The sequence below is a fragment of the Monodon monoceros genome, unplaced genomic scaffold (genome assembly GCF_005190385.1).
Source record: "Monodon monoceros isolate NGI ecotype Baffin Bay Population unplaced genomic scaffold, NGI_Narwhal_1 Super_Scaffold_5, whole genome shotgun sequence".
NCBI classification, from domain to species: domain Eukaryota; kingdom Metazoa; phylum Chordata; class Mammalia; order Artiodactyla; family Monodontidae; genus Monodon; species Monodon monoceros.
This window is the reverse complement of record NW_021703782.1, coordinates 12,524,230-12,540,527: the sequence shown is the minus strand read 5'-3', so window position 1 is coordinate 12,540,527 and position 16,298 is coordinate 12,524,230. Positions and strand designations below refer to the sequence as shown.

At 39.0% G+C, this 16,298-nt stretch overlaps 1 protein-coding gene across 1 annotated transcript in view; it reads right to left on the bottom strand.

Annotated features, from left to right (window-relative positions):
- Positions 1-16,298, bottom strand: part of KCTD9 (potassium channel tetramerization domain containing 9) — a 53,676-nt gene that overhangs the window by 18,212 nt on the left and 19,166 nt on the right. Inside the window, exons 7-9 of the mRNA XM_029204008.1 lie at positions 8,400-8,467; positions 8,216-8,311; positions 7,348-7,497 (exon numbers count right to left, since the gene is read on the bottom strand). Of these exons, the coding sequence (XP_029059841.1) occupies positions 7,348-7,497; positions 8,216-8,311; positions 8,400-8,467 (314 nt within the window). The remainder of the gene's footprint in view (positions 1-7,347; positions 7,498-8,215; positions 8,312-8,399; positions 8,468-16,298) is intronic.

Here is a 16,298-nt window from a genome sequence, read left to right as displayed (position 1 = left end):
AAATCAAGCCTCAGTAAATTTAAGAAAATTGAAATCATATCAAGCATCTTTTCTGACCACAACGCTACGAGATTAGAAATCAATTACAGACAAGACAACGTAAAAAACACAAACACATGGAGGCTAAACAATACGTTACTAAATAACCAAGCGATCACTGAAGAAATCAAAGAGGAAATAAAAAAATTCGTAGAGACAAATGACAATGAAAAGACGACGATCCAAAACCTATGGGATGCAGCAAAAGCATTTCTAAGAGGGAAGTTTATAGTTATACAAGCCTACCTCAAGAAACAAGAAAAATCTCAAATAAACAATCTAACATTACACCTGAAGCAATTAGAGAAAGAAGAACAAGCAAAACCCAAAGTCAGCAGAAGGAAAGAAATCATAAAGATCAGAGCAGAAATAAATGAAACAGAAACAAAGAAAACAATAGCAAAGATCAATAAAACTAAAAGCTGGTTCTCTGAGAAGATAAACAAAATTGATAAACCATTAGCCAGACTCATCAAGAAAAAGAGGGAGAGGACTCAAATCAATAAAATTAGAAATGAAAAAGGAGAAGTTACAACAGACACCACAGATATACAAAGCATCCTAAGCGACAACCACAAGCAAATCTATGGCAATAAAATGGACAATCTGGAAGAAATGGACAAATTCTTAGAAAGGTATAACCTCCCAAGACTGAACTAGGAAGAAATAGAAAATATGAACAGACCAATCACAAATAATGAAATTGAAACTGATTAAAAATCTTCCAACAAACAAAAGTCCAGGACCAGAATGCTTCACATGTGAATTCTATCAAACATTTAGAGAAGAGCTAACACCCATCCTTCTCAAACTCTTCCAAAGAATTGCAGAGGAAGGAAAACTCCCAAACTCATTCTACAAGGCCACCATCACCCTGATACCAAAACCAGACAAAGATACTAAAAAAAAAGAAAATTACAGACCAATATTACTGATGAATATAGATGCAAAAATCCTCAACAAAATACTAGCAAACAGAATCCAACAATACATCCAACATTAAAAGGATCATACACCATGATCAAGTGGGATTTATCCCAGGGATGCAAGGATTCTTCAATATATGCAAATCAATCAATGTGATACACCATATTAAGAAACTGAAGAATAAAATTGATATGATCATGTCAATAGATGCAGTGAAACCTTCTGACAAAATGCAACACCCATTTATGATAAAAACTCTCCAGAGAGTGGGCATAGAGGGAACCTACCTCAACATAATAAAGGCCATATACGACAAACCCACAGCAAACATTATTCTCAATGGTGAAAAACTGAAAGTGATTCCTCTAAGATCAGGAACAAGACAAGGATGTCCACTCTCACCACTCTTATTCAACATAGTTTTGGAAGTCCTAGCCATGGCAATCAGAGAAGAAAAAGAAATAAAAGGAATACACATTGGAAAAGAAGAACTGTCACTGTTGGCAGGTGACATGATACTATACATAGAGAATCCTAAATATGCCACCAGAAAACTACTAGAGCTAATCAATGAATTCGGTAAATTTGCAGGATACAAGATTAATGCACAGAAATCTCTTGCATTCCTATACACTCATGATGAAAAATCTGAAAGAGAAATTAAGGAAACACTCCCATTTACCACTGCAACAAAAAGAGTAAAATACCTAGGAATAAACCTACTTAGAGAGACAAAAGACCTGTATGCAGAAAACTATAAGACACTGATGAAAGAAAATAAAGATATACAAACAAATGGAGAGATATACCATGTTCTTGGATTCGAAGAAGCAATACTGTCAAAATGACTATAGTACCCAAAGGAACCTACAGATTGAATGCAATCCCTATCAAATTACCAATGGCATTTTTTACAGAACTAAAACAAAAAATCTTAAAATTTGTGTGGAGACACCAATGACCCTGAATAGCCAAAGCAGCCTTGAGGGAAAAAAATGGAGGTGGAGGAATCAGACTACCTGACTTCAGACTATATTACAAAGCTACAGTAATGAAGACAATATGGTACTGGCACAAAAACAGAAACACAGATCAATGGAACAAGATAGAAAGCCGAGAGATAAACCCACGCACCTATGGTCAACTAATCTATGACAAAGGAAGCAAGGATATACAATGGCGAAAAGACAGTCTCTTCAATAAGTGGTGCTGTGAAAACTGGACAGCTACATGTAAAAGAATGAAATTAGAACACTCCCTAACACCATACAGAAAAATAAACTCAAAATGGATTAGAGACCTAAATGTAAGACTGGACAGTATAAAACTCTTAGAGGAAAACAGGAATAACACTCTTTGACATAAATCACAGCAAGATCTTTTTTGATCCACCTCCTAGAGTAATGGTAATAAAAATAAACAAATGGGACCTAATGAAACTTAAAGCCTTTTGCACAGCAAAGGAAACCATAAAGTAGATGAAAAGACAACCCTCAGGATGGGAGAAAATATTTGCAAATGGATCAAAGGACAAAGGATTAATCTCCAAAATATATAAGCAGCTCATGCAGCTCAATATTAAAGAAATAAACAACCCAACCCGAAAATGGGCAGAAGATCTAAATAGACATTTCTCCAAAGAAGACATACAGATGTCCAAGAAGCACATGAAAAGCTGCTCAACATCACTAATCATTAGAGAAATGCAAATCAAAACTTCAATGAGGTATCACCTCACACCAGTTAGAATGGGCATCATCAGAAAGTCTACAAACAACAAATTTTGGAGATGGAGTGGAGAAAAGGGATCCCTCTTGCACTGTTGGTGGGAATTTAAATTGATACAGCCACCATGGAGAACAGTATGGAAGTTCCTTAAAAAACTAAAAATAGAATTACCATATGACCCAGCAATTCCACTACTGGGTGTATACCCAGAGAAAACCATAATTCAAAAAGACACATGCACCCCAATGTTCACTGCAGCACTATTTACAATAGCCAGGTAATGGAAGCAACCTAAATGCCCATCGACAGACGTATGGATAAAGAAAATGTGGTACATATATACAATGGAATATTACTCAGCCATAAAAAGGAACGAAACTGGGTCATTTGTAGAGATGTAGATAGATCTAGAGACTGTCATACAAAGTGAAGTCAGAAAGAGAAAAACAAATATCATAGATTAACGCATATATGTGGAACCTAGAAAAATGGTACAGATGAACCAGTTTGCAGGATAGACATTGAGACACAGATGTAGAGAACAAATGTATGGACACCAAGGGGGGAAAGTGGCGGGGGGTGGTGGTGGTGGTATGATGAATTGGGAGATTGGGATTGACATGTATACACTGATGTGTATAAAATGGATGAGTAATAAGAACCTGCTCTATAACAAAAAAATTAAATCCAAAAATAAAAACTTAAATTACATGCTTACACTGAATTCACCTCACAAATATGCTGAGGAAAAGAAGCCAGACACACAAAAAGTATTTACTAAATGATTCCATTTATTAAATTTCAAAGATACATAGAACTCACCTATGGTGTTGTAAGAAGTCAGGATATTGGTTACCCTTGATTAGAAGGAGGACATGAGGGCTTCTGGGTAATGGTCTGTTTCTTGATCTAGTGCTGACTTTATAAATGTGCTCACTTTGTGAACATTTATTGACTTATACATTTATAATTTGTGTGTTTTTCTGTATTAGTATTATGTTTCAATAAAGTCTGTGTTAAAAAAAATCAACATCCATTTATGATAAAAAACTCTCCAGAAAGTGGGCAGAGAGGGAACCCAGTTCAACATAATAAAGCCCATCTGTGACAAACCCACAGCTAACATCATACTCAATGGTGAAAAGCTGAAAGCACTTCCTTTAAGATCAGGAACAGGACAAGGATATCCATTCTCACCACTTTTATTCAAAATAGTTTTGACATCCTAGCCACAGGAATCAGAGAAGAAAAAGAAAAAAAAAAAAAAAGAAATCCAAATTGAAAAAGAAGTAGTAAAACTATCACTGCTTGCAGATGATATGATACTATACATAGAAAATCCTAAAGAAGCTACCAGAAAACTGCTAGAGCTGTTTAGTGAATTTGGTTAAGTTGCAGGATAGAAAATTAATACACAGAAACCTGTTGCATTTCTACACACTAACAATGAAAGATCAGAAAGAAAAATTAAGGAAACAATCCCATTTACCATTGCATCAAAAAGAATAAAATACCTAGGAATAAATTTACCTAAGGAGGTAAAAGACCTGTACTCCCAAAACTATAAGATGCTAATGAAAGAAATCGAAGATGATACAAATGGAAAGATATACTGTGTTCTTGAATTGGAAGAATCCATATTGTCAAGATGACTAGACAACCCAAGGCAATCTACAGATTCAATGCAATCCCTATCAAATTACCAGTAATGCCATTTTTCATAGAACTAGAACAAAAAAAATTTTTAATTTGTATGGAAACACAAAAGACCCTGAATAGCCAAAGCAATCTTGAGAAAGAAAGCTGGAGATGGAGGAATCAGGCTCCCTGACTTCAGACTATAATACAAAGCTATAGTAACCAAAACAGGATGGTACTGGCACAAAAACAGAACTATAGATCATGGAACAGTATAGAAGGCCCAGAAATAAACCTACACACCTATGGTCAATTAATCTATGAGAAAGGTGCAAGAATATACAGTGGAGAAGACAGCCTCTTTACCATGTGGTGCTGGGAAATTGGGAAAGCTAGATGTAACAGAATGATATTAGAACATTCTCTAACACCATACACAAAAATAAACTCAAGACTTCCCTGGGTACCCAGTGGTTAAGACTCCATGCTTCCATTGCAGGGGGCATGGGTTTGATCCCTGGTCTGGGAACTAAGATCCCTCAGGCCACGTGGTGTGGCCAAAAAAAGAAACAACAAAAACAAAAACAAACAAAAAACTCAAAATGGATTAAAGACCTAAATGTAGTACCGGATACTATAAAACCTAGCAGAAAACATAGGCAGAACACTCTTTGACATAAATTGCAGCAGTATCTTTTTAGATTTGTCTCCTAGAATAATGAAAATAAAAACAAAAATAAACAAATGGGAACTAATTAAACTTAAAAGCTTTTACACAGCAAAGGAAGCCATAAACAAAACAAAAAGACAATCTATGGAATGGGAGAAAATTTGCAAATGATGCAACTGACAAGGGATTAATCTCCAAAATATACAAACAGCTCTTGTGGCTCAATATCAAAAAAACAAACAACACAATCAAAAAATGGGCAAAAGATCTAAACAGACATTTCTCCAAAGAAGACATACAGATGGCCAAAAAGCACATGAAAAGATGCTCAACACTGCTAATTATTAGAGAAATGCAAATCAAAACTACAATGAGGTACCACCTCACACTGGTCAGAATAGCTGTTATCAAAAAGTCTACAAATAATGTTGGAGAGGGGTTAGGAAAAGGAACCCTCCTACACTGTTGGTGGGAATGGAAATTGGTACAGCAACTATGGAGAACAGTATGGAGGCTCCTTAAAAAACTAAAAAGAGAGCTACCATATCATCCAGCAATCCCACTCCTGGGCATGTATCCGGAGAAAACCATAATTTGAAAAGACACATGCACCCCAATGCTAACTGCAGCACTATTTACAACAGCCAAGACATGGAAGCAAACTAAATGTCCATGGACAGATTAATGGATAAAGAAGATGTGGTATATATATACACCGTGGAATATTATTCAGCCATGAAAAAAGAATGAAATAATTCCATTTGCAGCAATATAGGTGGACCTAGAGATTATCATACTAAGTGAAGTAAGCCAGACAGAGAAAGATAAATATATGATATTGCTTATATGTGGAATGTAAAAAACCAGAAAGATACAAATGAACTTATTTCCAAAACAGGAGGAGACTCACAGACATAGGGAAAAAATGTGTGGTTACCAAATGGGGGAAAAGGGGATGGGAAGAGGGATAAATTAGGAGGTTGGGATTAACATATACCTATTACTATATGTAAAATAGATAACCAACGAGGACCTACTGTATAGCACAGGGAATTATACTCAGTATTTTGTAATAACCTATAAGGGAAGAGAATCTGAAAAAGACTGTATATATATGTATACATGTATACACACACAAACACACACACACACATATGTAACTGAATCACTGTGCTGTACACCTGAAACTAACATGACATTGTAAATCAACTACACATCAATAAAAAAATTATACATATATATATAATATATACACATGTATATTATATATACATATTGGCCTTCACATCAATTATACAATGTGGGTAGAACAAGCATTTAAAGATACGAAAATTATGGTTCAGGCTCACAGTAATGCTATAATTAAATAGAACTCAAAACCATTTGTATTCAATGATCCAATCTGTCTTATCTTTTTTTTTTTTTCATTCCTTAACAGAAACCAACAAAGCTGCCTCTCAGCATTTCACTATTTAAAAATTAGGTCCTTCAGATTTTTCCTTTGTACTGTTAGTGTTTTGCTTATTTTGCTATTTATTTGATCCTTCATCATAAAATGGAACAAGGAAATGTGTTGGCATATTCTATTAGATCCAAGTTTCATGGAAAAATACACTGCAGCTAAGGAACAAAACCAACATTATAAAATTCAATAAACATTTATTCAGTGACTACTAAAGGCAAGGTACTATATTAGGTGTTATTAACTCAAAAGGCACACAGACATGGTCCTTGATATTAAGGAACTGAAAGTTCTTAGAAATTAGATTTCATGGCTGGTTTTACATATATCCTCTAATCTCAAATTAACACAGGTAAATGCTACACAAATACATGCATATACATATGTACACACACACATATATACACATACATATATGTAAACACATATGAATAGAGGTAGAGAGCCACTGAGATGCTAACTTATACAGATTGCTGTATACCATGTTTATTTAAAAATAACTGCCACATATCCCCTGGAGCAATAACATTTTCCTATTCCAGAAATGAACCTGAATAGAAAAATTCAAAGATACTTTCCAGCTTTACCCTATTAATCCATTGAAAATAGAAGTCCTAATAAATAGAGTGTTGAGGAGATCAGGATCTAATTTCAAGATTTCATTTCTTATTAGTTGCTATACTTTTCAGACCTATGTTTAATAAAGGATACCAAAGTTGCAAAACCAACCCATTTCACTTTCAGAACCTTCAGTTTTATCATCAACTTAGTAAATTATCTGTTTGCAAGTAAAAGCTCCAGTAAGGGACAGATATAATTTCTGCTCTGAGTGTTCAACAGACTAAAAATTTAATTTTCTTTTGTAACCAAAAATGATTCTTACGTCAAGCACTGATCCAGAGAGATCAGCTCGTTCAAGATTTGCACAGCAGAGATTAGCGTGGGCAAGATTGCAGCGGCTTAAATTGGCCATTTTGAAGTTAATGTATCGAAGGTCCAAACGAGAAAGATCAGCACCACTGAAGTTTAAACCCTAAAATTAAAAAACACAAACTGTCACAATATTTAAACCATCTGTTGTATATTCAATTACAATAGCTAACCACCATGTGTTTTAGAAGTAATTGGCAGTTCTGTCATTTGGAGTTCGTTACAAAACATGATCAAATGGAACTGAGATACATAAAATTAGTGTCCTTAACAGGTTCTTAAAGGAACTCAACTTACATATAACATTAGAATGCATCCTGGCAATGCCTCATTTATGTGCAGAAGTTTCTAAAGAGAGATCTCTGCTGGCCACATACCCGTTGATAAGTATTATTTTTTTATTAAACCTGATTGTACTTAAATTATTTTATTAATTCAATAATTCAAGATTGTTTTATTTTTTTAAAGTGAGTATTGTGGTTTTTAAAATCATTAGTGCTATAATACATAAAAGTAAAAGTATCTTCCACTGATTAACCATACATAACAACTGTACAATTGACTTTTTATTTTTATTGCTGCAATTCCTATGCATTACTCAAAAACTGCTGCATGAGGCATAATTAGACAATAAAAAAGATTATTACATCTCTTTTTCTGTCTAACCATTTTGGGACTAAATCAATGCTATGACCCATAAGTAAAATATATCTTTCATGAAAAAAGAAAACAAGGCAAGAGAAAAATTCCCAGAAGAATTTAAAACTTTACTCACAGATTTGCCTACACGAATAACTCACGTAAAAGTCTGCTTTAATTACCTGGCAACGCAATTCTGATTTGGTTGGAGTGGCTAGCAGAAATCGCACAAATTCCTTTCGAGATATTGGTGAATGATCTTCTGGTGGTTGAGAATTCTTGAAAAGCATATTGACAGATCAGTGGAGCATTTTGGGAGATAGCTACAATACATGTAATACTTGGCTAATGTAAAAAGAGCCTTACCTTTATTGCCACTTCTAGGTGTTCAATCAATGAGTCAATACCAAAAAATCTTGCTTCTTCTAACACACCTATCATAATAAAAACAATTTGACTTTTATAGAATGCTATTCATTTTAATATTTATAGAATCATTTATAAAAAAAATCTATAAAGTTAAATTCTCACAACAGAAGTGAAATACAAGTAGGCTATCCATCAATATAGAAGAAAAATAACTAACGTTTAGAACATATATATGTATATATAGAATATTTAAAAATATTTGTAAACAAAGTTTTTCTAAATAGTTTACATACAGCAAAAGAAAGAAGACTCGTGAATTAGAATGAAAGCTTTCCATATTACAAAATTATTTCTGAAAATTAAATAGGCCACAGACAAAAAAATCCTAACATCATACATTCCTAAAATAACTGACATAGTGATTTGTAAGCCCAATAATAAATGATTAGTTCACCTAATCTTAACATTTCATTGACTTTAAAAAATATATTTATTTTTGGCTGCATTGGGTTTTTGTTGCTGCGTGCAGGCTTCCTCTAGTTGCGGCAAGCAGGGACTACTCTTTGTTGCGATGTGCTGGCTTCTCGTTGCAGTGGTGTCTCTTGTTGTGGAGCATGGGCTCTAAGCGTGCTCAGCAGTTGTGGCACATGGGCTCAGTAGTTGTGGCTCGTGGGCTCTAGAGTACAGGCTCAGTAGTTGCAGCGTACAGACTTAGTTGCTCCGTGGCATGTGGGATCTTCCTGGACCAGGGCTCAAACCCGTGTCCCCTGCATTGGCAGGCAGATTCTTAACCACTGCTCCACCAGGGAAGGCCTTCATTGACTTATTATTATTATTTTTTAATATACTTAACACAGTCACAGTACCATGGTTTTTTTTTTTAAGATAAATTTATTTAATTAATATATTTATTTTTGGCTGTGATGGATTTTTGTTGCTGCGTGCGGGCTTTCTCTAGTTGCTACGAGCGGGGGTTACTCTTTGTTATGGTGCATGGGCTTCTCATTGCAGTGGCTTCTCTTGTTGTGGAGCACAGGCTCTAGGCACGCGGGCTTCAGTAGCTGTGGTCTGCAGGCTGTAGAGTGCAGGCTCATAGTTGTGGTGCATGGGCTTCGATGCTCCGCGGCATGTGGGATCTTCCTGCACCAGGGCTCGAACCTGTGTCCCCTGAATTGGCAGGCGGATTCCTAACCACTGCGCCAGCAGGGAAGCCCCTTGAGTTTGTGAATGAAGCAGATCTGAATCGGTTTGTCAGAGATCTTTTAGTTACTGAATCAGAATATTACAGAAGTGTATAAATGTAAGAGAGCTTCAAAACCAAAGTCAGCAGTACAATTCAGAAACCTTTCTTATAGGAAAATCAATTTTAAATAAAGGATTTCCAGGGCGCTCACACAAGATGGCAGAATAGAAGGATGTGGAGCTCACCTCCTCCCACAAATACGTCAAATATACATCTACATCTGGAACAATTCTCACAGAATACCCTCTGAATGCTGGCAGAATATCTCAAACACCCAAAATCACATGAAAGATCTCCTCATAACCAGGTAGTACAAGAATTTTAAAAAAAAGGCATTGGGATGGAACTTGCGTATCTGGGAGGGAGTTGTGAAAGAGAAAAGTTTCCCGCAACCTGGAAAGCCTCTTCACAGGTGGGGAGATCAACCAGGACAGAAATGGAGCTTTAGAGGCTCAAAGCAAAGCGCAGCAGACAGTTTATGGCAGGCAGGTCAGAGAGAGACCTGCACAGATGGTCCGGGTCACTGCCCTGTGCTCCCCAGCCTGAGATGTGCAACCGCTGGTGTGGGCGGGACCTCAGTTCTGAAACTTGGGTTTCAGAGGACAGACCCAAGGAGAGGACCAGGGTTGGCTGCTCAGAGAAAGCCTGAAGGGGCTGGAGCATGGTATGGGCTGCAACCAGGGGTGTATGTAGAAGAAGCCCAGGCCCACCATAGAAGCAAAGCCCTTTTGTTAAGAAGCATGGAAGCGGGGGACAGGCCTGTAGCAGTCTTTCTCCACACACTTTCAGCTGACTCAGCGCTACCTGTAGGAGCTCTGGGAGCATGCCAGCGGGCTGCCCACATGCAGAGGTGGGGCTGAAATCTGAGCCCTCTGCCCACTGCTGCGCAGATCTACCCCACAGCCACTGGCTTTGTATACTCAGCGCCTGCAGGACATCCAAGTGGACAATGGGTGCTCCCGTGGCTGGGACCAGCCTGGCCTTAGCAGCTATGTGGTTTGTGGGTGCATGCACGCAGAGGCTGGGCTGGAGTCTGCACTGCTTCAATAGGCTCCAACAGCAGCTTCAAGTGTGTGACTACTGGGGTCCTGCTACCTCACTTCAGTGGATCATTGCCAGCAGACCTATGCTGGTAATTTTGTGAACACAGCGCCTGAGGGACACCAGAGCTTACTGCCTGCATTCTCACGGTTGAGGTGAGACCGAGCGCAGTGCCAACAACAGTGTACTTTGTGACCCCACACAATGGGTGACAGATGACAGCACAGAATGCACTCCCTGGTGGAGAGCTCTGGAGGAGCAATACTCAGGGGCTCCTCTCCCTGGGCATACTCCAATCCCAACTACCTCACACCACAGCTCAGAAATGGATCTGGGGGCTTCTACTGCAATAACTAGGGAGCAGACCCTGCCACTGAGAGGGCTATGACAACCACAGAGCAAAAAGGAGGCCCCACTCAACATCCAGTGTAGCCTTCGGTCACCACAACGTCAGTCACACCCCCTATCAAGGGGATAATGGCCAGCACACACTGAGGAAAGAGGTGGCAGGTATACATCCGGAAAACAGACCTTGCATTTTAAACCCACACAAGCTACACAGGGACACTTCCACATGCTAATAGCCCTCCAAGACCACAGTAGATAATTGTTTGTCGTAAACTCATAGAGTAAGAGAAATATAAGTAAAATGAAGAAGCAGAGGAACTACACCCAGAAAAGAGAATTCCCCAGAAAGAACAAACAATGAAACAGATCCACTCAGTCTAATAGACACTGAGTTCAAAAAAAAGATAATGAAAATATTGAAGGAACTAAGAAAGGCTATCAATACAAATGTAGATTACTGTAAAAGGAACTAGAAAGTGTAAAGAGGAGCCAAGGAAAATGAGAAAACTCATTCACCGAGATGAAAGCTGAACTAAAGGCAATGAATAACAGGTTGAATAATGCAGAAGAATAAATAAGTGATCTGGAAGACGGAACAATGGAAATCCCCCAGTCAGAACAGCAGACAGAAAGCCAAATGGAAAAAAAAAAAATTGAAAGCAATTTAAAAGACCTATGGGATAATGTAAAGTGTACCAATCTACACATAACAGGCATCCCAGAAGAAGAAAGAGAAAAGGGGATTGAAAATGTATGTGAAGAAATTATGGCTGAAAACATCCCAAACTTAAAGAAGGAAACAGATATACAAGTACAGGAAGTACAGAGGGTCCCAAACAAGATGAACTGAACCCAAACAGATCTATACCAAGATATACTATAATTAAAATGGTAAAAGTTAAAGAGAGGATTCTAAAGGCAGCAAGAGAAAAAACAAAGGGCTAATTACAAGGGAACCCCCATAAGGCTATCAGCTGATTTCTTTACAGAAATGTTGCAGGCCACAAAGGAGCTGCAAGATATATTCAAAGTACTTAAAGGGAAAAATCTGCAACCTAGGATACTCTACCCAGCTAGATCAACACTTAGAATAGAAGGAGAGAGAAAGAATTTCTCAGACAAGCAAAAACTAAAGGAATAGAGCAATACTAAATCTATCCCTAAAAGAAATATTGAAAGGTCTTTTCTAAGTAGAAAAGAAGAATCTAGAGGAAAAGGAAAATCACAATTGGAAAGTAAATCACATAAATAAGCTAGTATGCAAATTTTTTAAAAATAATAATAAAATAATTTTTTTGTGAAAGTGATGATAACCACAATGAACAGCAAAAGGATAAACATGAAGATGTAAAAGAGGACATCAAAATCATAAAAAGTGGGGGAAGAGGTAAGAAAATGTAGGTTATCTTTTAGAATGTGTTTGAGGTTATACCACTATAGATTCTAAAGCAAGTACATATAGGAAGGGGTTAACATACTTGAAAAACAGGGGGACCACAAATCAAAGATATACAATAGATGCACAAAAACAAAAGGAAGATAACACAAGCATAATACAAAAGGAAATCATCAAACGATGAAACGAAAAACAAGAAGAAAAAAGAACAAAGAAGAAATACAAAAATCAACTGGAAAACAAGCTCTACAATAGCAATACTTATCTATCAAAAGTTACCTTAAATGTCAATGGACTAAATGCTCCAATCAAAAGACACAGAGTGGCAGAGTGGATTAAAAAAACAAGAGCCTACAGAAGATGGTGGTGGGGGAGGACGCGGAGTTCATGTCTCCCCACAACTAAGGTGCCTGCCAGATGCTGGTGGGGGACCTCAATGCCCAAGGAGACAGGAGGAACCCCCGAGTGACCAGGTAGGAACATGGGGGGAGTAAGGGGGGAGGAGAAGTGAAGGCCAGACAGGACCGGCACCCCTGAGGGGTGACTTGGAAGAGGGAGGGGGGAGGGGTTCCCATGCCTGGAGGGACCCTCAGGGGCTCAGAGAATCAGGTGTTTCCCCTGCCCAATCGGCCAGGAAGCATGCAGGTCTCCCAGGCAGGGTCCTCAACCCTCCAAGGCACCCTCTGGGCCATGTTGTTTGTAGCGGCGTAGGAGGGAGGCAGGGGTGTTGGAAAAGGGGAGAGATGGATGGGGGAGGGGCCCTCTGTGATAGGAGGACCAGGGGAGGCACGGAGGTTGTTTCACCCACTCACTTGTGCCCGGGAAGCCTACTGGGCTGTCAGGCCTGGTCCTCCATTTTCCTGGGCCCGCTTCTCTCCCAGGACCCTTCTGGCCTCATGAGTCCTAGGGGCATGGGAGGGAGAAGGGGGAAAGAGGAGAGGTGGACAGTGGTGGGGGGAACCCTCAAGGACCAGAGGATCGGGGAGGTGTGGCGGGTGTTTCCTCAGACCACTCAGCCCGGGAGACCTGCTGGGGTCCCAGGCCAGGTGCCCCACCCTCTGAGGCCCCCTCTGTGCCACGCTGGTCCTGGGAGCGTAGGAGGGAGGGAGGAGGAGGGAAGGGGAGGAGAGGAGGACAGGGCAAGGGACGCTTTGGGGCTGGAGGATCAGGGGAAGCAACCCAGGTGGTTCCCCTGCCCACTCAGCTCCAGGAAGCCTGTTGGGCTTCCGGGTCTGGTCCCTTGCCTTCTGGGGCCACCGCTAGCCGCGTGGGTGCTGTGGACATGGGAGGGAGAAGAAGAGAGGCCGATGGGGAGGGGCCCTCTGGGACTTCCCCCGCCCACTTTGGCTCAGTGAGCATGCTGGGGTCCTGGACCTGGTCGTCTGCCCTCCAGGGCCAGAGGCACTCCTGGGCCCCTCCTGCTGTGTTGAGTCTAAGACCCTGCCCCAGGGCCTTTTCTGGCCCTGTGGGTCCTAAGCATAGGCCCCGTCCACCACCTAAACCACACCCCAACCTAAGTCCTGCCCCCCCACAGCCAAGGCCTTTTCAGGCTTTTTCCCCCCCTCCTCTTTATTACTGCTTGGTTCTGTTTTACCTTCCAGTTGTTGTTTCATCTATATTTTTATTTTTTTATTCTTTCTAAGATAGCTTTTAGTTTTCTAATCTTATTATTTACTCTTTCTTACTGTTCTGCTCCTTTTTTTCTTTTGTCTTTTTGGCACTTCACACGGCTTGCAAAATCTTGGTTCACGAGCTGGGGGTCAGGCCAGAGTTCCTGCAGTGGGAGCTCTGAGTCTGAACCACTGGACTAACAGAGAACCTCAGACCCCAGGGAATATTCATAGGAGTGAGGTCTCCCAGAGGTCCTCATGTCGGGACCAAGACTCACCTCTACCCAACCGCCTACAAATGCCAGTGCTGGAAGCCTCAGGCCAAACAACCAGAACACAATCCCACCCATCAAAAAAAAAAAAAAAAAAAAAAAAAAAAATGAGTTGACAAAAAATTATGTCACAGATGAAGAAGGTAAAAACCTACAAGACCAAATAAATGAAGAGGAAAGAGGCAATCTACCTGAAAAAGAATTCACAGTAATGATAGTAAAGATGATCCAGAATCTCGGAAATAGAATTGGAGGCACAGATTGAGAAAATACAAGAAATGGTTAACAAAGATCTAGAAGAACTAAAGAACAAACAAACAGAGATGAACAATGCAATAACTGAAAAGAAAAATACACTAGAAGGAATCAAACAGAATAACGGAGGCAGAAGAACGAATGAGTGAGCTGGAAGATGGAATGGTGGAGATAACTGCGGAGGAGCACAATAAAGAAAAAAGAATGAAAAGAATTGAAGACAATCTCAGAAACCTCTGGGACAACACTAAACAAGCGAACATTCAAATTATAGGGCTCCCAGATGAAGAAGAGAAAAAGAAAGGGTCTGAGAAAACATTTGAAGAGATTATAGTTGAAAAATTCCTTAACGTGGGAAAGGAAATAGTCACCGAAGTCCAGGAAGTGCAGAGACTCCCATACAGGAAAAACCAGAGGAGAAACACACCAAGACACATATTAATCAAACTAACAAAAATTAAATTCAAAGAAAAAATATTAAAAGCAGCAAGGGAAAAACAAAAAATAACATGCAAAGGAACCCCCCTAAGGTTACCAGCTGATTTTTCAGCAGAAATTCTGCAGGCCAGGAAGGAGTGGCAGGATATACTTAAAATGGTGAAAGAGAAAAACCTAAAACCAAGATTACTCTACCTAGCAAGCATCTCATTCAGATTTGATGGAGAAATCAAAAGCTTTACAGACAAGCAAAAGCTAAGAGAATTCAGCACCACCAAACTAGCTTTACAACAAATGCTAAAGAAAATTCTCTAGGTGGAAACACAAGAGAAGAAAAGGACCCACAAAAACAAACCCAAAGCAATTAAGAAAATGGTAAGAGGAACATACATATCGATAATAATCTTGAATGTAAATGGATTAAATGGCCCAACCAAAAGACACAGACTGGCTGAATGGATACAAAAACAAGACCCATATATATGCTGTCTACAAGAGACCCACTTCAGACCTAGGGACACATACAGACTGAAAGTGAAGGGATGGAAAAAGATACTCCATGCAAATGGAAATCAAAAGAAAGCCAGAGTAGCAATACTTCTATCAGATATAATAGACCTTAAAATAAGGACTGTTACAAGAGATAAGGAAAGACACTACATAATGATCAAGAGATCAATCCAAGAAGAAGATATAACAATTATAAATATTTATGCACCCAAAATAGGAGCACCTCAATACATAAGACAAATGCTAACAGCCATAAAAGGGGAAATCGACAGTAACACAATAATGGTAGGAGACTTTAACACCCACTTTCACGAATGGACAGATCAATGCAAATGAAAATAAATAAGGAAAGACAAGCTTTAAATGACACAACAGACCAGATAGATTTGATTGATATCTATAGGGCATTCCACCTGAAAGTGACAAAATACACTTTCTTCTTAAGTGCACACAGAACATTCCCCAGGACAGATCACACCTTGGGTCACAAATCAAGCCTAGGAAAATTTAAGAAAATTGAAATATCAAGCATCTTTTCTGACCACACGCTATGAGACTGGAAATCAATTACATGAAAAAAACTGTTAAAAACACAAATACGTGGAGACTAAACAGTGTGCTACTAAATAACCAAGAGATCACTGAAGAAATCCAAGAAGAAATAAACAAATGCATAGAAACAAATGACAATGAAAACACAACGACCCAAAACCTATGGGATGCAGCAAAAGCAGTTCTAAGAGGGAAGTTTATAGAATTCAATCTCACCTAAAGAAAAAAAAA